The 15627-nt window shown below is 38.8% G+C and overlaps 1 protein-coding gene across 15 annotated transcripts in view; it reads left to right on the top strand.

Moving 5' to 3' along the window:
- LOC122436762 (SSX family member 2 interacting protein) overlaps positions 1–15627 on the top strand; it is a 55415-nt gene that overhangs the window by 22831 nt on the left and 16957 nt on the right. For 10 of the 15 annotated variants that reach the window (XM_043460812.1, XM_043460818.1, XM_043460820.1 and 7 more), the window contains 4 exons: positions 4336–4467; positions 5091–5260; positions 5710–5922; positions 15030–15140. In XM_043460812.1, the coding sequence (XP_043316747.1) occupies positions 4425–4467; positions 5091–5260; positions 5710–5922; positions 15030–15140 (537 nt within the window). In that variant the 5' untranslated portion in view covers positions 4336–4424. Of the gene's footprint in view, positions 1–6; positions 1183–4335; positions 4468–5090; positions 5261–5709; positions 5923–15029; positions 15141–15627 lie in introns of those variants that run through there. The other 5 variants (XM_043460815.1, XM_043460823.1, XM_043460816.1 and 2 more) reach the window with 5 other exon arrangements.

Genomic DNA, 15627 nt, shown 5'->3' on the forward strand with positions numbered 1-15627 from the left:
GTGAGTTTGAGTAAGCTCCGGGAATTGGTGATTGATAGGGTAGCCTGGTGTGCTGCAGTCCATGGAGTCCTAAAGATACGGACATGATTGAGTGACTGAACTGAACTCACCCTGCATATAATTTAACTAAGCAGATGACAATATACAGCCTTGACGTACTCCTTTCCCAATTTTGAACCAGTCAGTTGTTCCATGTCTGATTCTATTGCTTCTTGACCCTCATACAGGTTTCTCAGGAGACAAGTATAGAATACTTTGCATAAATTATTCTCTTTTAGGATGCATATTGATGTGTAGTCTCTGTTCTTGAAAAGACTGGCTAGGTGACATTTTATCACAAGCCTCGGTGTGCTTAATTTGGTGCCTCATTGAATAGAATAGTTTTGGTTTTCACTTTGGATATTTAACGACCTGAATATTTTGCATCTATGTTTTTGTTTTTAACAGGACAGGGAACAATTTACTGTTGAAACCTGTAGACATTGGAGAGCTAAACACACAGTTAAGAGTAACTGACTTAAATTACAGTTTTAAAGTGTGGATATGTAGTAGATCATAGACTCAATGGGCATGAACTTGAGGAAACTCCGGAAGATAGTGGAGGAAAAGGAAGCCTGGTGTGCTGTAGTCCGTGGGGTTGCAAAGAGTTGCACACGAGTTAGCAACTGAACAACAACAATTGTAGTAGATGCATTTTGGTGTTTAGTAATCTTTCTGTATGAGGAGAAAATGCACTTAGAGCCAGTGTTATGTTTTCTAATGGTGTGTCTCAGATCTTCTGAGGATTTATGTTGAAGTCTTACTGAGAGCAGCAATGCATTTTGTTATAGGTTTTAGAAGCCTGTCATTTATACCAACCAGATCCATGTTGGGATGATAATGATAACAACTGATACTAATTACATGTGTCCCATATGCCAGGCAGTTGCTAAATAAATATTTTATGTGCATCATCTCAATCCTTGGAAGATAATGGCAATTTACCAGTGAGGAAACTAGGACTTAGAGAAGTTAAACTTACCCAAACCAGAGCCAGGTTGGAATCGTTGGGTTTATTATCCCTTGGATTCTGTTTTGCTTATAGCTACTATTTCTGAAAACCAAAAGTGAGATCATTTTTCTTTCTCAGTGCCGATTCAACTCTCATCCTGTTCTTCCTGTTGCTGAGGACACCCATTTAAGGTCATTGGAAAGTACAAGAGTTCGAGGTGTTCTTCCCAAAACACATGAGTGGCAAAATAGCAAAAGATCAGTGCCAGACTAGAAAACCTTCTATGTATATGTGTGACATCATAATGTTATGTGTATAATATGTGACATTTTATCATGTAATTGTGATATGTGATATCACATAATTGTGAATTGCATAAGTATATATTTTATGTTGCTGTGTGATCTAGGAATTGTCATCTCTCTTTTGCCCTTGTTTCAATCCATCTATAAATCCTGAAGGTTCTGTCTCCAGGACACATCCTTAATTTATCCATGTGTCTCTTCTTTCACTGAAGAGACATACTGTAACTCTGGTCTCCTTGCCTGAATTATTGCAGTAGCTTGATTTCTTCAGTGCCCACTATTGCCCCCCTGTAATCTCATAGGGCAGAGTGGCCATAATGATATTTTTTAAAGCCTAAAGGGGATCATGTTGCTTTCCTGCCTAAACCGCTTTGAGAGCTTTTCATTGCAGTTTAGAGGAAATCCAACTTTGTACATCTGTTACTGTGCTTCAGGTATACTGGTTGTTTTTATGTTTTTCATATGTACCAAGTTCTTTCCATCTTGGATTTTTGTATGTGCTGTTTTCTCCACCTGGGCTTCTCTGGTCATTGGCTATTTTTTGTGGTTGATGATTCCGTATCATTTAGGTCTCAGTTCAGACATCAGCATCTCAGTGCAGCCTTCCTTGACTGATCCAGATATTCCCTCCCCATACTCTGATTAGTGTTTTATTTTCCTTATTCTCATCACAGTGAATGTGAAGTTACTGTAATTTATTGCTTACTTCTGATCTATTTCTATCCCACCAGAATGTGGACTTCTGAGAGCAGGGCTTTCCCTATGCCTTAAAGCATGCTAGCGTGTAGTAGCACAGTTAAAATTTTACTGAATGAATGAAAGATTTCGTCTCACTTTAACATCATATTGTGAATATTCTCCCACATCTTTAGTATTCAAAAGAGAGGTGGTATGGTAAAACTCTCCATCTACAGTCCAGATCTGACCTAAAGACACATTTTATTTGGCTTATTAAAAAATGGTAGTGTTTGAGGTATAACTTCTGTTCAGTCAAGTGCACAGGTCTTAAATGTACCACTTGACGAATTGTACTGATATGTGTACCTAAGTAACCACCTCGCAGATCAAAATGTGTGGTGCTCTGATCTCCCCCTTCTAGCCATTCCGCCTTTGCACAGGGTAGCTTGCATATGTTTGTAATTAGCTGCTAATATTATTTGGAGATTTCATGGAGAAATCCAGCATCTCAACATCTCTCAAAATGAAATGATGTACCAATACAGTTGCTTTCTCTCTTGGCCACAGTTTCTTGAGGCTGGGAAGCAGCTGTCCAAAGTGTTGACATGTGTTCTCCAGCTAGCCTCCCATCTTCACCTCTCTTCTCCTGTCCCTGACCTTGAAATCAATTTCCAGTTGCCATTTATAATTTCACTTGAATTTTTTATAGTGGAGAAATATTTACTGCTTCTGTTGTCTCTGTAGAAAAATAGAAGTATGAATGGTAGACTAAAAAGTTTATGTGTTTCTTATACTTAGTCTACTTGATTCATACACCTTTCTTGCCTTTTGTGTATTTGTTAGCCACTCTAATTCTGAATGATTGTGTTTAAAGGATGCACAGTGTTCCAGCATATAAATGGATTATGTAACCAATCTCCTACTGTGGAACATATAAGTGATTTCTGTCTTTTTCATATTATAAGGAACAATATGTTGGTGAATCTTTGTGGAAAATGTTATTTTAGGATTAAGTTTTGAAAGTGGAATTTCTGGATCAAAATTTATTTTCATTGTTAAGACTTTGATATATATTGTCAAATTGCCTGGTAGTAGTATAAATTGATCTAATGTTTCTGGAGAGCAGTGTATGGGAGTATTCATTTCACTGCATCCATCCCAACATTAATTAAAAGTTTTGCTAATATAGTTAGTAAAAACTGCAAACAAAAAATGGGAATGCTGGCCAAGAAATTTTTTTCTTTTCAAAGAAGTAAAGTAAAGTAGGAATTTTGCTTTAAAGGATATAATTTGGAAGTACTTATTAGGGCTTTCCAGGTGGCTCAGTGGTAAAGAATCCACCTGCCAGTGCAGGAGATGCAAGAGACACGGGTTTGATCCCTAGGTTGGGAAGATCCCCTGGAGTGGGAAATGGTAACCCACTCCAATATTCTAGTACAATTCTGTACCTTAGATTTATATTGTGAGTCAGATCATGTACTTTGTATATGCGAAGTAATGTGAATACCTTACTATAACTTGAGAAGCCTTTTAACTTTGATCCTTACACACACACTGTTAATACTGTTCATGGGGTTCTCAAGGCAAGAATACTGAAGTGGTTTGCCATTCCTACAAGACCACCTGACCTGCCTCTTGAGAAATCTGTATGGAGGTCAGAAAGCAACAGTGAGAACTAGACATGGAACAACAGTCTGGTTCCAAATCAGGAAAGGAGTACGTCAAGGCTGTATATTGTCACCCTGCTTATTTAACTTACATGCAGAGTACATCATGTGAAACGCTGGGCTGGATGAAGCACAAACTGGAACCTTGAACTGTGGTGTTGGAGAAGACACTTGAGAGTCCCTTGGACTTAAGGAAATCCAACCAGTCCATCCTAAAGGAAATCAGTCCTGAATATTCATTGGAAGGACTGATGGTGAAGCTGAAACTCCAATACTTTGGCTACCTGATGGGAAGAACTGACTCATTGGAAAAGACCCTGATGCTGGGAAAGTTTGTAGGTGGGAGGAGAAGGGGATGACAGAGGATGAGATGGTTGGATGGCATCACCGACTCAATGGACATGAGTTTGAGTAAACTCCGGGAGTTGCTAATGGACAGGGAGGCCTGGTGTGCTGCAGTCCATGCAGTTGCAAAGAGTTGGACATGACTGAGCAACTACTGAACTGAACTTACACACACACACAAACACAGAGTTTTTATTATTATGCTTTCCTGTGTTCTATATGATAGTACGTGAGAGTAGTACAGAATCCTTCTGGTTTGAAGCACATATGACTATTTCTGACACATTGACTTTATATTTGCTTTCACATGTTTAATTCGATGCTCTTATTCTGTGATTTGTTTTCTAAGGAAATGCCTACATAGAAGACTGACAGCAGTTGGGGTGAATGTGTCACTGCTGAATTGGTTCCTCAGGTATCCTGGCTCTGGTGATTGCTATGGGAGATTGGATGACCGTTACAGATCCAGGTCTGTCTTCAGGTAACAGAGTTTAGAATGGTTGGAAGCTAGAACAGTAATTGCGCAGGTTAATTTTCAGTGATACTGTAATTACCATAAATATTGAAGGTGTACCTAGAGAGAGACATAAATAGGAGTAAAATATATAATTTTCATCTTTCTTTAGTAAAATCATAAGGGAGAGCTAAGAATTGTACCTAATTAGTAGGGTTAAGTGCTTTGGCTGAATAGTTGATTACTTGAGGAGGAGATTTTTCTGCGTTTGAAATAAATTAATTGGCTACTTCAGTATATTTCTCTGATTTATTTTAATCACATAAAGTTTGAGTGCATAGACAAGTAGGTTTTGCCTAACAGTTTTATAAATCTAAAGTACTGTTAATTTTTAAGATAGAATATTGCAACTTAATATGCTTTCTAAGAGTAACCACTTTATTGTATATTTTTTGGAAAATATTATATAGTTTTTGTACAGAAACCAGCTTTGAAAAAACTGGTTTTGAAAAAAATTAATATTTGAAAAACTAATTTGAAAAAACAATATTTCTGTAATTCAGAATCTTTGGTAATAAAGATCATGTTATTAGCTTTGCATACATTCTTTGCAAGTTATTTATGTAAATGCCTTTTATTGATTCTTTCAGAAAGCAAAACTATCTCTCAATATACCTCAGAAACAAAGATGTCTCCATCAAGTTTATACTCACAGCAAGTGCTATGTTCTTCAATACCTTTATCAAAAAATGTGCACAGTTATTTTAGTGCCTTTTGCACAGAAGAGAATATTGAGCAAAGTATCTCATATCTTGATCAGGTAACTTTTTTTGTAAGATGCAATAAATAACAGAAATCATGTTATATAATAGTACATAAGAATGGTAAACTTGTCAAGCACACGTATGTTACATATTGGCCCGGGACGTGTATTAGATTTGTAGAGAACCTTGGTGACCATCTAGTCTAGATACCAGCTGAATGCTTTTGTCTGGAACCAGTTGGCTTCCTCATCACTCCAGGAGCTCCGCCAGGGGGGAGTCTTACCCTTATTTTACATGTAGAAACCTAAGTGCCTACTCCAGATCACAGGTAATTGTAGAGCAGAGGCTGAAAGAGCCCAGGTCTCTTAATTCTTTGTCCTTTGGCATAGGTACTACTCTCTTAAGTATCTCAGGATAGTTTTCTTTCTCAGAAGAGATTTCTGTCTTTTGTTTATTTACTAAGTTGTCAGTAACCAACTTTTAGGAAAACATTTTCTCCTACTAGGAATTGACTACTTTCGGTTTTCCTTCATTATATGAAGACTCCAAAGGTAAAGAGACAAAGAGAGAATTAAATATAGTTGCTGTTTTAAATTGCATGAATGAGCTACTTGTACTTCAGCGGAAGAACCTTCTAGCTCAGGAAAATGTGGAAACACAGAATCTGAAACTGGGAAGCGATATGGACCATCTACAGAACTGCTATGCAAAACTTAAGGTAGAAATTACATTTCAGTATGTATTTCAATGCCATTGTTATATAGTTTGATACTATAAATTTTCATTGGACTTTATCAAACAAATTTTTGTGTTTTTTTTAAGTTTTAGGATTTTTTTAAATTGTTGAGTGAAAGTGAGCATAGTTTGTACAAATCAACTGTGCTGCTTCCTGATATCCATGTTAAGGCGATGATTTTATGAACTGTTTGGTGTCTTGCGAATCTTTGGAAAGTTTAGATCAGGAAATACATCTGAGGAAAATAAAAGGAGGACCTCCCCCACCCTATCCTATTAAGTCTTGCTTAATAAAGTAGATGCTTAATTTAAAATAATCTGTCTGTGAGATACTGCATCAGTTTATTTCAAGAATAATATTCTTGAGGTGATTTATGCCACAGTTGCTAAAGCTCAGTAATGAAAGCAGACCAGATAACTACTAAGTCTTAGAAGTTCCTGGGACTCTGGAGAGGACCAGAGAAGAATGCTTTCAGAGACCTGCTTATTTCTCAGAACAAAAGAAATGTGTTTCACACTGACCTGCTGCCTTGAGCTATAGGACACCTGTTGCTGGCTCCACTTTGTTTTCATTCTTTCCTTCTAAAGGAGCAGATATATTCCTTTTTTTTTTTTAAATGTGCTATTCATTTATTTAAAAAATGAATTTCTCACTTATTGAGAGGAAAGAAGGTATTCAAATCATAGTCTGGTAGGGACTTGTGATTGTATATTATAAAGGAGGAAATGTCAATTCAAGGCAAAAGTTTTTTAAAGATACTGTTCTAAAATGGTTTCCTTTTTTGTGAAAGTAAAAGCCTTTGAATCTGCATATTCTCGGGAAATCATCTTTTGTTTAGTTTTTCACCTGTTGGTCTATGTCTCTACTTATTTTTCTTCTGTATCTTCTCCTGCCCCACTCCAAAAACAGATAACAACAACCTGCTCAGCATTTTGAATCTCTAAGCTCTATTGGAAAATAATAGAATCTCTAGTATATAATGTAAAATATATATAATAGGGAAGCATTTTAGCTTCTCAGCAGCCCTTGCCCATACCAGCCTGTCAGTGCCAAATACTATTGTATGTTGTTGTCTTAGCTCATATACATATGTAACAGTATATTTTCTCTGTTATAATAATATTAGGTTTTTGTACATTCTGTATGCCGTGGCTGATTGGGGCACTGTGATAGAGGGGATAGTTGATACCCTCCAACCTTATTAAAAGGCTGTGGATTTTAGTTTTAATCAGAGAAACTTAGGGAAGATCTTATGAATCAGATAGACCCAAAGTTTTAAGTCCTAGAAGGGAGTTATTCTGCATTAAAACTTTTTCTGGGCACCTTTGGTTCACTGTCTTGTAAATAGCTAGTGAGTAATTACATAGTTCTGAACTGAACTGAATTATATAGTAATATTGATAATCTGGGACTATTGAACCTTTCCTCTAAGAAATGATCATTCATTGGGATGACCCAAAGCGTAGAGTGTTTCCCAAGAGATCTTCTAATTTGGGATTTGACCTGGGCCAAAATCAGGTATTTTGGATTAGCTCTGGACAGAAATGTGTGCACAAGGGGAGAAGATGCTGATCTATCCTAGAAAAGTTTCTAGATCTAACCATTACTCACTCAATTTGTTGAGCAGTATTTATGGAGTATTTTTGTGGTAGTCACTGGGTTTCAAATATGAGTAGAACCCAGTCCCTGTTTGCAGAGAGATTATAATCCATTGTAAAGGGACAGGTTGATCTGTAATTATTAGCTCCACTCATTCTTGGTGTGGGAGGTAAGGAATGCTACAGAGAGAAGTAACACTTGATCTGAGATTTGAGGAATGAATAAAAATTCACTAGTGGAGGCGGTCCTAAGATGGCAGAGGAATAGGATGGGGAGACCACTCTCTCCCTCACAGATTCATCCAAAGACAATTTGAATGCTAAGCAACTTGCACAAAACAACTTCTGAATGCTGGCGGAGGACACCAGGCACCCAGAAAGGCAGCCCATTCTCTTCGAAAGGAGGTAGGGCAAAATATAAAAGACAAAAAGAGAGACCAAAGAGTTAGGGATGGAGACCTCACCTGGGGAGGGAGTCCTGAAGAAGGAGAAGTTTCCAAACAGCAGGAAACCCTCTCACTGGTGGGTCTGTGGGGAGTTTTGGAATCTCAGAGGGCAACATAACTGGGAGGGGAAGGAAAAAAGAAATCCCAGAATATGCACCTAACCACAACTCCCAGCGGAGAACTAGCCCAGACGCTCGTGTCTGCCACCAGCGAGTGTGGGCTGGACAGGGAGGCATGGGTTGCATGCTTATGTAAGGGACCTAATGTGAGATACCAACCCAAACTGTGGGATAGCCAGAAAGAGGAAAACAAAACTTGACTGTGAAAAACTCTAACCCTAAGGTGCAGCCTGGCCTGCTCACATAACAAAAGATTGAGCAAATACCAAAGGAGAGCTAGCAAGCTGCAGATCAGCCAGTCTCCCTACCAGAGGCAGAGAGGCAGGCTGGTGACAGCCAGAGTCAGAAGGCAAGGGGCAATCTTGGCCCCAGAGACCAGCATCCTCCCCCAAACTGTGAGCAGGCTCCCGGTTGCTAACCCAAGTCTTCCTGGGATTCTAGATGGTTGACATCTGCCAGGAGGGTCGCAGCCAGAGATCAGCTCCCCAGAGGAGACACACAGCACACTTGAGACAGTGCTCTCGTGGCGTAACCAGGAAACCAAGCGGCTGGGACCGGGGAGGTGATTAAGACACACAGCCCACCTGGGACAGTGCGCTCACCAAGCACCTGGTCACCTGAGCTGCTCGACCTGGGAAGGGCACAAAACGCATGCCCAACTGAGTCTGTGACTTTGTGGGGTACCTGAGAACCTGAACCTGAGCAGCTTATACCTGAGAAGTGCAGGAAATGCAGGGCCCGGTTTGGACAGTTCCGCTGCAGAGCAACCTGGAGCCTGAGCAGTGTAGACCGGGAAAGCACACGCCGCTGTGAGCTGGGGCAAACCCACTGTGGTCCATACACTGTGAACACTCCCCACGCATGCCAGTGATATTTGTTTGCAGTGTTCTCCCTCCCCACAGCAAACTGAGCCCAAATAAGTGACCACCTTCGCCCCCTTGTGTCAGGGTGGAAATTAGACACTGAAGAGACTTGCAAACAGAGGAAACCAAGATAAAGAAGTGGGGACCTCTCTGGAAGTGACAGGTGCAACAGATTAAAACCCTGTAGTTAGCATTGACTAAGAAGCTTGGAAGGGACCTATAGACCTTAAGAAGTATAAGCTGGAACGAAGAATTATCTGAAACTGAACTGACCCCACACTGCCCTGAAGAGCTCCAGAGAAATTCCTAGATATATTTTTACTATTATAATTTTTAAAATTAAAAAAAAATTGTTTTAAGTTCTTTAATTTTCATTTTTATAACCTACTATTACCCTGCAAAAAAAAGACCCTATTTTTAAAGCAAATTTCATATATATATTTTTTATAATTTTTGTGATTGATTTTGTTTTGTATTTTTAATATTGTATTTTTGAGAGTCTAACATCTACTCTAGATTTTTAATCTTTGCTTTTTGGTATTATCAGTTTTGTACCTTTAAGAATTTTAATCTTCAGTACCCATTTTTACTTAGGGGTTTGATTACTGGCTTGATTGCTCTCTCCCCTTTTGACTCTCCCTTTTCTCCCCCAGGTCACCTCTATCTCCTCCCTGCCCCTTCTCTACTCTACTTAATTCTGTGGATCTCTCTGGGTGTTCTGGCCTGTGGGGAACACTTAAGGAACTGATTACTGGCTAGATTGCTCTCTCCGCTTTTGACTCCCCCTCTTCTCCTCCTGATCACCTCTATCTTCCTCCTCCCTCTTCTCTTCTCTGTGTAACTCTATGTAGCTTACCTCAAGGAACAAGAGAAAAATTGAATAAATAACCCAACTTTACACCTAACGCAACTAGAAAAGGAAGAAATGAAGAACCCCAGGGTTAGAAGGAAAGAAATCATAAGACATTAGGGCAGAAATAAATGAAAAAGAAACAAAGGAAACTATAGCAAAAATCAGCACAACTAAAAGCTGGTTCTTTGAGAAGATAAATAATATAGACAAACCATTAGCCAAACTCATCAAGAAAAAAAGGGAGAAGAATCAAATCAACAGAATTAGAAATGAAAATGGAGAAATCACAAGAGATAACTCAGAAATACAAAGGATCATAAGAGACTACTCTCAGCAACTATATGACAATAAAATGGACAACTTGGAAGAAATAGACAAATTCTTAGAAAAGTATAACCTTCCAAAACTGAACCAGGAAGAAATAGAAAATCTTAATGGACCCATCACAAGAATGGAAATTGAAACTGTAATAAAAAAATCTTCCAACAAACAAAAGCCCAGGATCAGATGGCTTCACAGATGAATTCTGCCAAAAATTTAGAGAAGAGCTAATACCTATCCTACTCAAACTCTTCCAGAAAATTGCAGAGGTAGGTAAACTGCCAAACTCATTCTATGAGGCCACCATCACCCTAAGACCAAAACCAGACAAAGATGCCACAAAAAAAGAAAATTACAGGCCAATGTTACTGATGAACATAGATGCAAAAATCCTCAACAAAATTCTAGCAAACAGAATTCAACAACATATTAAAAAGATCATACATCGCGACCAAGTGGGCTTTACCCCAGGGATGCAAGGATTCTTCAGTATTCGCAAATCAATCAATGTGTTACACCACATTAACAAATTGAAAGATAAAAACCATATGATTATCTCAATAGATGCAGAGAAAGCCTTTGACAAAACTCAACATCCGTTCATGATAAAAACCCTCCAGAAAGCAGAAATAGAAGGAACATACCTCAATATAATAATAGCCATATATGATAAACCCATAGCAAACATTATCCTCAGTGGTGAAAAGTTGAGAACATTTCCCCTAAAGTCAGGAACAAGACAAGTGTGCCCATTCTCATCACTACTATTCAACATAGTTTTGGAAGTTTTAGCCACAGCAATCAGAGAAGGAAAAGAAAGAAAAGGAATCCAGATTGGAAAAGAAGAAGTAAAACTCACTGTTTGCAGATGACATGATCCTCTACATAGAAAACCCTAAAGACAACACCAGAAGATTACCAGAGGTAATCAATGAATATAGTAAAGTTGCAGGATATAAAATTAACACACAGAAATCTCTTGCATTCCTATAGACAAACAATGAGAAAACAGAAATTAAGGAAACAATTCCGTTCACCATTGCAATGAAAAGAATAAAATACTTAGGAATAAATCTACCTAAAGAGACAAAAGACCTATATATAGAAAACTATAAAACACTGATAAAAGAAATCAAAGATGACATAAATAGATGGAGAAATATACCATGTTCATGGATTGGAACATTCAATATAGTGAAAATGAGTATACTACCCAAAGCAATCTATAGATTCAGTGCAGTCCCTATCAGGCTACCAACAGTATTTTTCAGAGAACTAGAACAAATAATTTCACAATTTGTATGGAAATACAAAAACACCTCGAATAGCCAAAGCACTCTTGAGAAAGAAGACTGGAACTGGAGGAATCAACCTATCTGGCTTCAGACTGTATAGCTACAGTCATTAAGACAGTATGGTACTGGCATAAAGACAGAAGTATATATCAATGGAACAAAATAGAAAGCCCAGAGATAAATCTATGCACCTATAGACACCTTATCTTTGACAAAGGAGGCAGGAATATAGAATAGCTGCTGCTGCCGCCAAGTTGCTTTAGTCATGTCTGACTCTGTGTGACCCCATAGACGGCAGCCCACCAGGCCCCGCCATCCCTGTGATTCTCCAGGCAAAAACACTGCAGTGGGTTACCATTTCCATCTCCAATGCGTGAAAGTGAAAAGTGAAAGTGAAGTCGCTCAGTCGTGTCCAACTCTTTGCGACCCCGTGGACTGCAGCCTACCAGGCTCTGCCGTCCATGGGATTTTCCGGGCAAGAGTAATAGAGTGGGTTGCATTGCCTTCTCCAATATACAATAGAGAAAAGACAATCTCTTTTAACATGGTGCTGAGAAAACTGGTCAACCACCTGTCAAAGAATGAAACTAGAACACTTTCTAACACCATACACAAAAATAAACTCAAAATGCATAAAAGATCTAAATGTAAGACCAGAAACTATAAAACTCCTAGAGGAAAACATAGGCACAACACTCTGACTTAAATCATAGCAGGATCCTCTATGACCCACCTCTGAGAGTAATGGAAATAAAAGCAAAAATAAATAAATGGGACCTAATTAAACTTAAAAGCTTTTGCACAACGAAGGGAACTATAAGCAAGGTGAAAAGACAGCCTTCAGAATGGGAGAAAATAATAGCAAACGAAGCAACTGACAAAGATTTAATCTCAAAAACAAGCAGCTCCTGCAGCTCAATTCCAGAAAAATAAATGACCCAGTCAAAAAATGGGCCAAAGAACTAAACAGACATTTCTCCAAAGAAGACATACAGATGGCTAACAAACACTTGAAAAGATGCTCAACATCACTCATTATCAGAGAAATGCAAATCAAAATGACAACGAGGTACCATCTCATGCTGGTCAGAATGGCTGCTATCAATAAGTCTACAAACAATAAATGCTGGAGAGGGTGCGGAGAAAAGGGAACCCTCTTATACTGTTGGTGGGAATGCAAATTAGTACAGCCACTATGAAAAACAGTGTGGAGATTCCTGAAAAAACTGGAAATAGAACTGCCATACAACCCAGCAATCCCACTGCTAGGCATACACACTGAGGAAACATGAATTGAAAGAGACACGTGTATCCCAATGTTCATCACAGCACTATATTACAATAGCTAGGACATGGAAGCAACCTAAATGTCCATTGGCAGATGAATGGTTAAGAAAGCTGTGGTACATATACACAATGGACTATTTACTCAGCTATTAAAAAGAATGCATTTGAATCAGTTCTAATGAGGTGGATGAAACTGGAGCCTATTATACAGAGTGAATAAGTCAGAAAGAAAAACACCAATACTGTATATTAATGCATATATATGAAATTTAGAAAAATGGTAACAATGACCCTATATGTGAGACAGCAAAAGAGACACAGATGTAAAGAACAGACTTTTGGACTCTCTGGGAGAAGGTGAGGGTGGGATGATTTGAAATACTGGCATTGAAACATGTATATTTCCATGCTTGAAATAGATCACCAGTCCAGGTTCGACACATGAGACAGGGTGCTCAGGGCTGGTGCACTGGGATGACCCTGAGGGATGGGGTGGGGAGGGAGGTGGGAGGGGAATTCAGGTTGGGGAACACAGGTACACCCATAGCTGATTCATGTCATTGTATGGTAAAACCCACTACAATATTGTAAAGTAACTAGCCTCCAATTAAAAGAAATAAATTAATAAAAAAGAATTCACTAGTGTTGGGAAAGCCATTCTAGGCAGAGTGTATGACCCATATACAAGCATGGAGATAAGAGCATTTTCCTTTCAGGGAATAGCAAATAGCTTGGTAGAGGCTGATCTATGTGATATATGATGAAGAATAATAAGATATGAGGCTGGGACTCCGTCTCCAGGTATGAAAGGCATTGTGCAGAAACCTGGAGGCACCAAGGAGTGTAAACACAAGGCCTCATGTGACTATCCATCTGGCAGTTGGTTGAAGAGATTAGAGAAGGGGGTGTAGACGATAGAGGAATGGAGGAAAAGGGCTCAGAAAGCCTGGTGAAAAGGTCATCTCTTAGCAGTTCTTAGCAATTGCTCAGTCCCGGGGGGGTTGGGGCTTGAACTGAGGAAGTGCCAGTGAAGAGAGTAAGAGTGAGATATGAAGAAAACTCAAGAAGTAGAATGAGTAGAATTCTTTGAAAAATTGAATTTGGGGAAAAGAGAGTCATGAATTAAAGATACTGTTCAGGTCTCTGATTTGAATTTACTGATGATGGTGGTATGATTCACTGGGGTAAGAAATAGATTTGCAGAGAAGATGGTTCATGTTCATTTAAAGTGGGGATGACTCTGAGAGAATCTGATTTGATGTGTGTGGGACATGTCAGCTGGCCCAGTGCCAGATGATCTGGCATGATAGGAAGTTTTAAGTATGATAGGAAATTTTGGCAGCCTTGTAGCTATCTAATTTATATTCCTAAATTTTTCTTGAGGTCCATTGTTACAGAGATCATGCAAGTTGTTTGTGGTTAGTTGTGACATCACTTGAGTGCCTTTTATATTTTATAAAGATGAGAGGATTTAAAAATATTCCAGCAGCTTCATACAGACTTTGGCACAGTTCCTCTGGAAATGTGTGAAATGAATTGAAAGTGAACATCTTAATCCCAGGGCTTCACTGGTGGCTCAGACAGTAAAGAATCCATCCCCCTGCAATGCGGGAGGCCCGGTTTCGATCCCTGGGTCGAGATGATCCCCTGGAGAAGGAGATGGCAACCCACTTCAGTATTCTTGCCTGGAAAATCCCATGGATGGAGGAGCCTGGCAGGCTCCAGTCCACGGGGTCACAAAGAGTCAGACATGACTGTGCAACTAACAGACACACATTTTAATCCCATATTGATTCTGGCAATGCTGCCATTGCCTTTGAGGAAAGGTTTTGAGAGAGTTTACCGTTTGCAAGGCAGGACTGGTATGCTGCAGGCCCACCTTTTCTGACCTGGAGTGTTTTACTTTGCTTAGTCACCTGTCTTCAGACTTAGCTCCAAATCATTTCTGGATCTTTCTTAAGAGTGTGCCGTAGAAGTGTTAAAAGTATTAAAAAGAAATTATGAAAATGTTCAGTGGCAATATCACTGGAATAGGTGAAGGATCTTTTGAAGGATCCACTTTGAAGGTCTTTTGCATATATATTAAAATTGGTATTTAAATTAAGTAAAATTTGCTATCCAAATTTAAAATTTGTAACTATAGTATCAGGCTTTATAATAATTGTTTTAAATATTTTGTGTGCTGCTAAACTTCAATTTTAGGTAACAAATCCTAGTGCATGTAACTTGTTTTTACTAATCTTTTAAGGATTCAGTTGCTCTGAATCCAATGCTAATTTTAGTCAAAATTTCATACTAATGTTTTAGGAACAACTGGAAACCTCCAGGAGAGAAATGATTGGTCTTCAGGAAAGAGACAGACAATTACAATGCAAGAATAGGAATTTGCATCAGCTACTGAAAAATGAGAAAGATGAGGTGAGTTGTCAGTTGTTGCAGATAAAGTTTACGTGAATTTTTTGTTGTTTGTAATTTGAAGTGACTGTAATGGTCACTTAACTTTATAACAAGAAAGAACAGAACCGTTTATTCATCCTGTGTCAGACTGGCATGGCAGACCTCTGTGTATATAGTGTTGCCCAACTGAGAGGTCAGGAACCTTCTTAGCTCCCTCTCCCCTCGGGGTTTATCTGGCTTAGGATGTCAGTGCACAGCTTGTGACATCCAGGGTTCTATACCATCCATCCTGGACTCAACACGCACAGTCACTTTTTGTCAGACACAAGGGTGCTTTAAATGCAGATCTTTTATTCTCTGTCATACCTTTACTTGTATCTTGAATGCTTCTTCCTGAACTTTCTGAAATATTGACATTGTCCATCTAATGAGACAATTACTTGACTAAATGAACACACGAGTTACTGTTTGAAAAAAGCAATTCACATTAAAAATCTCATTTCTAGGC

Source organism: Cervus canadensis, chromosome 2 (genome assembly GCF_019320065.1).
Source record: "Cervus canadensis isolate Bull #8, Minnesota chromosome 2, ASM1932006v1, whole genome shotgun sequence".
NCBI classification, from domain to species: Eukaryota; Metazoa; Chordata; class Mammalia; order Artiodactyla; family Cervidae; genus Cervus; species Cervus canadensis.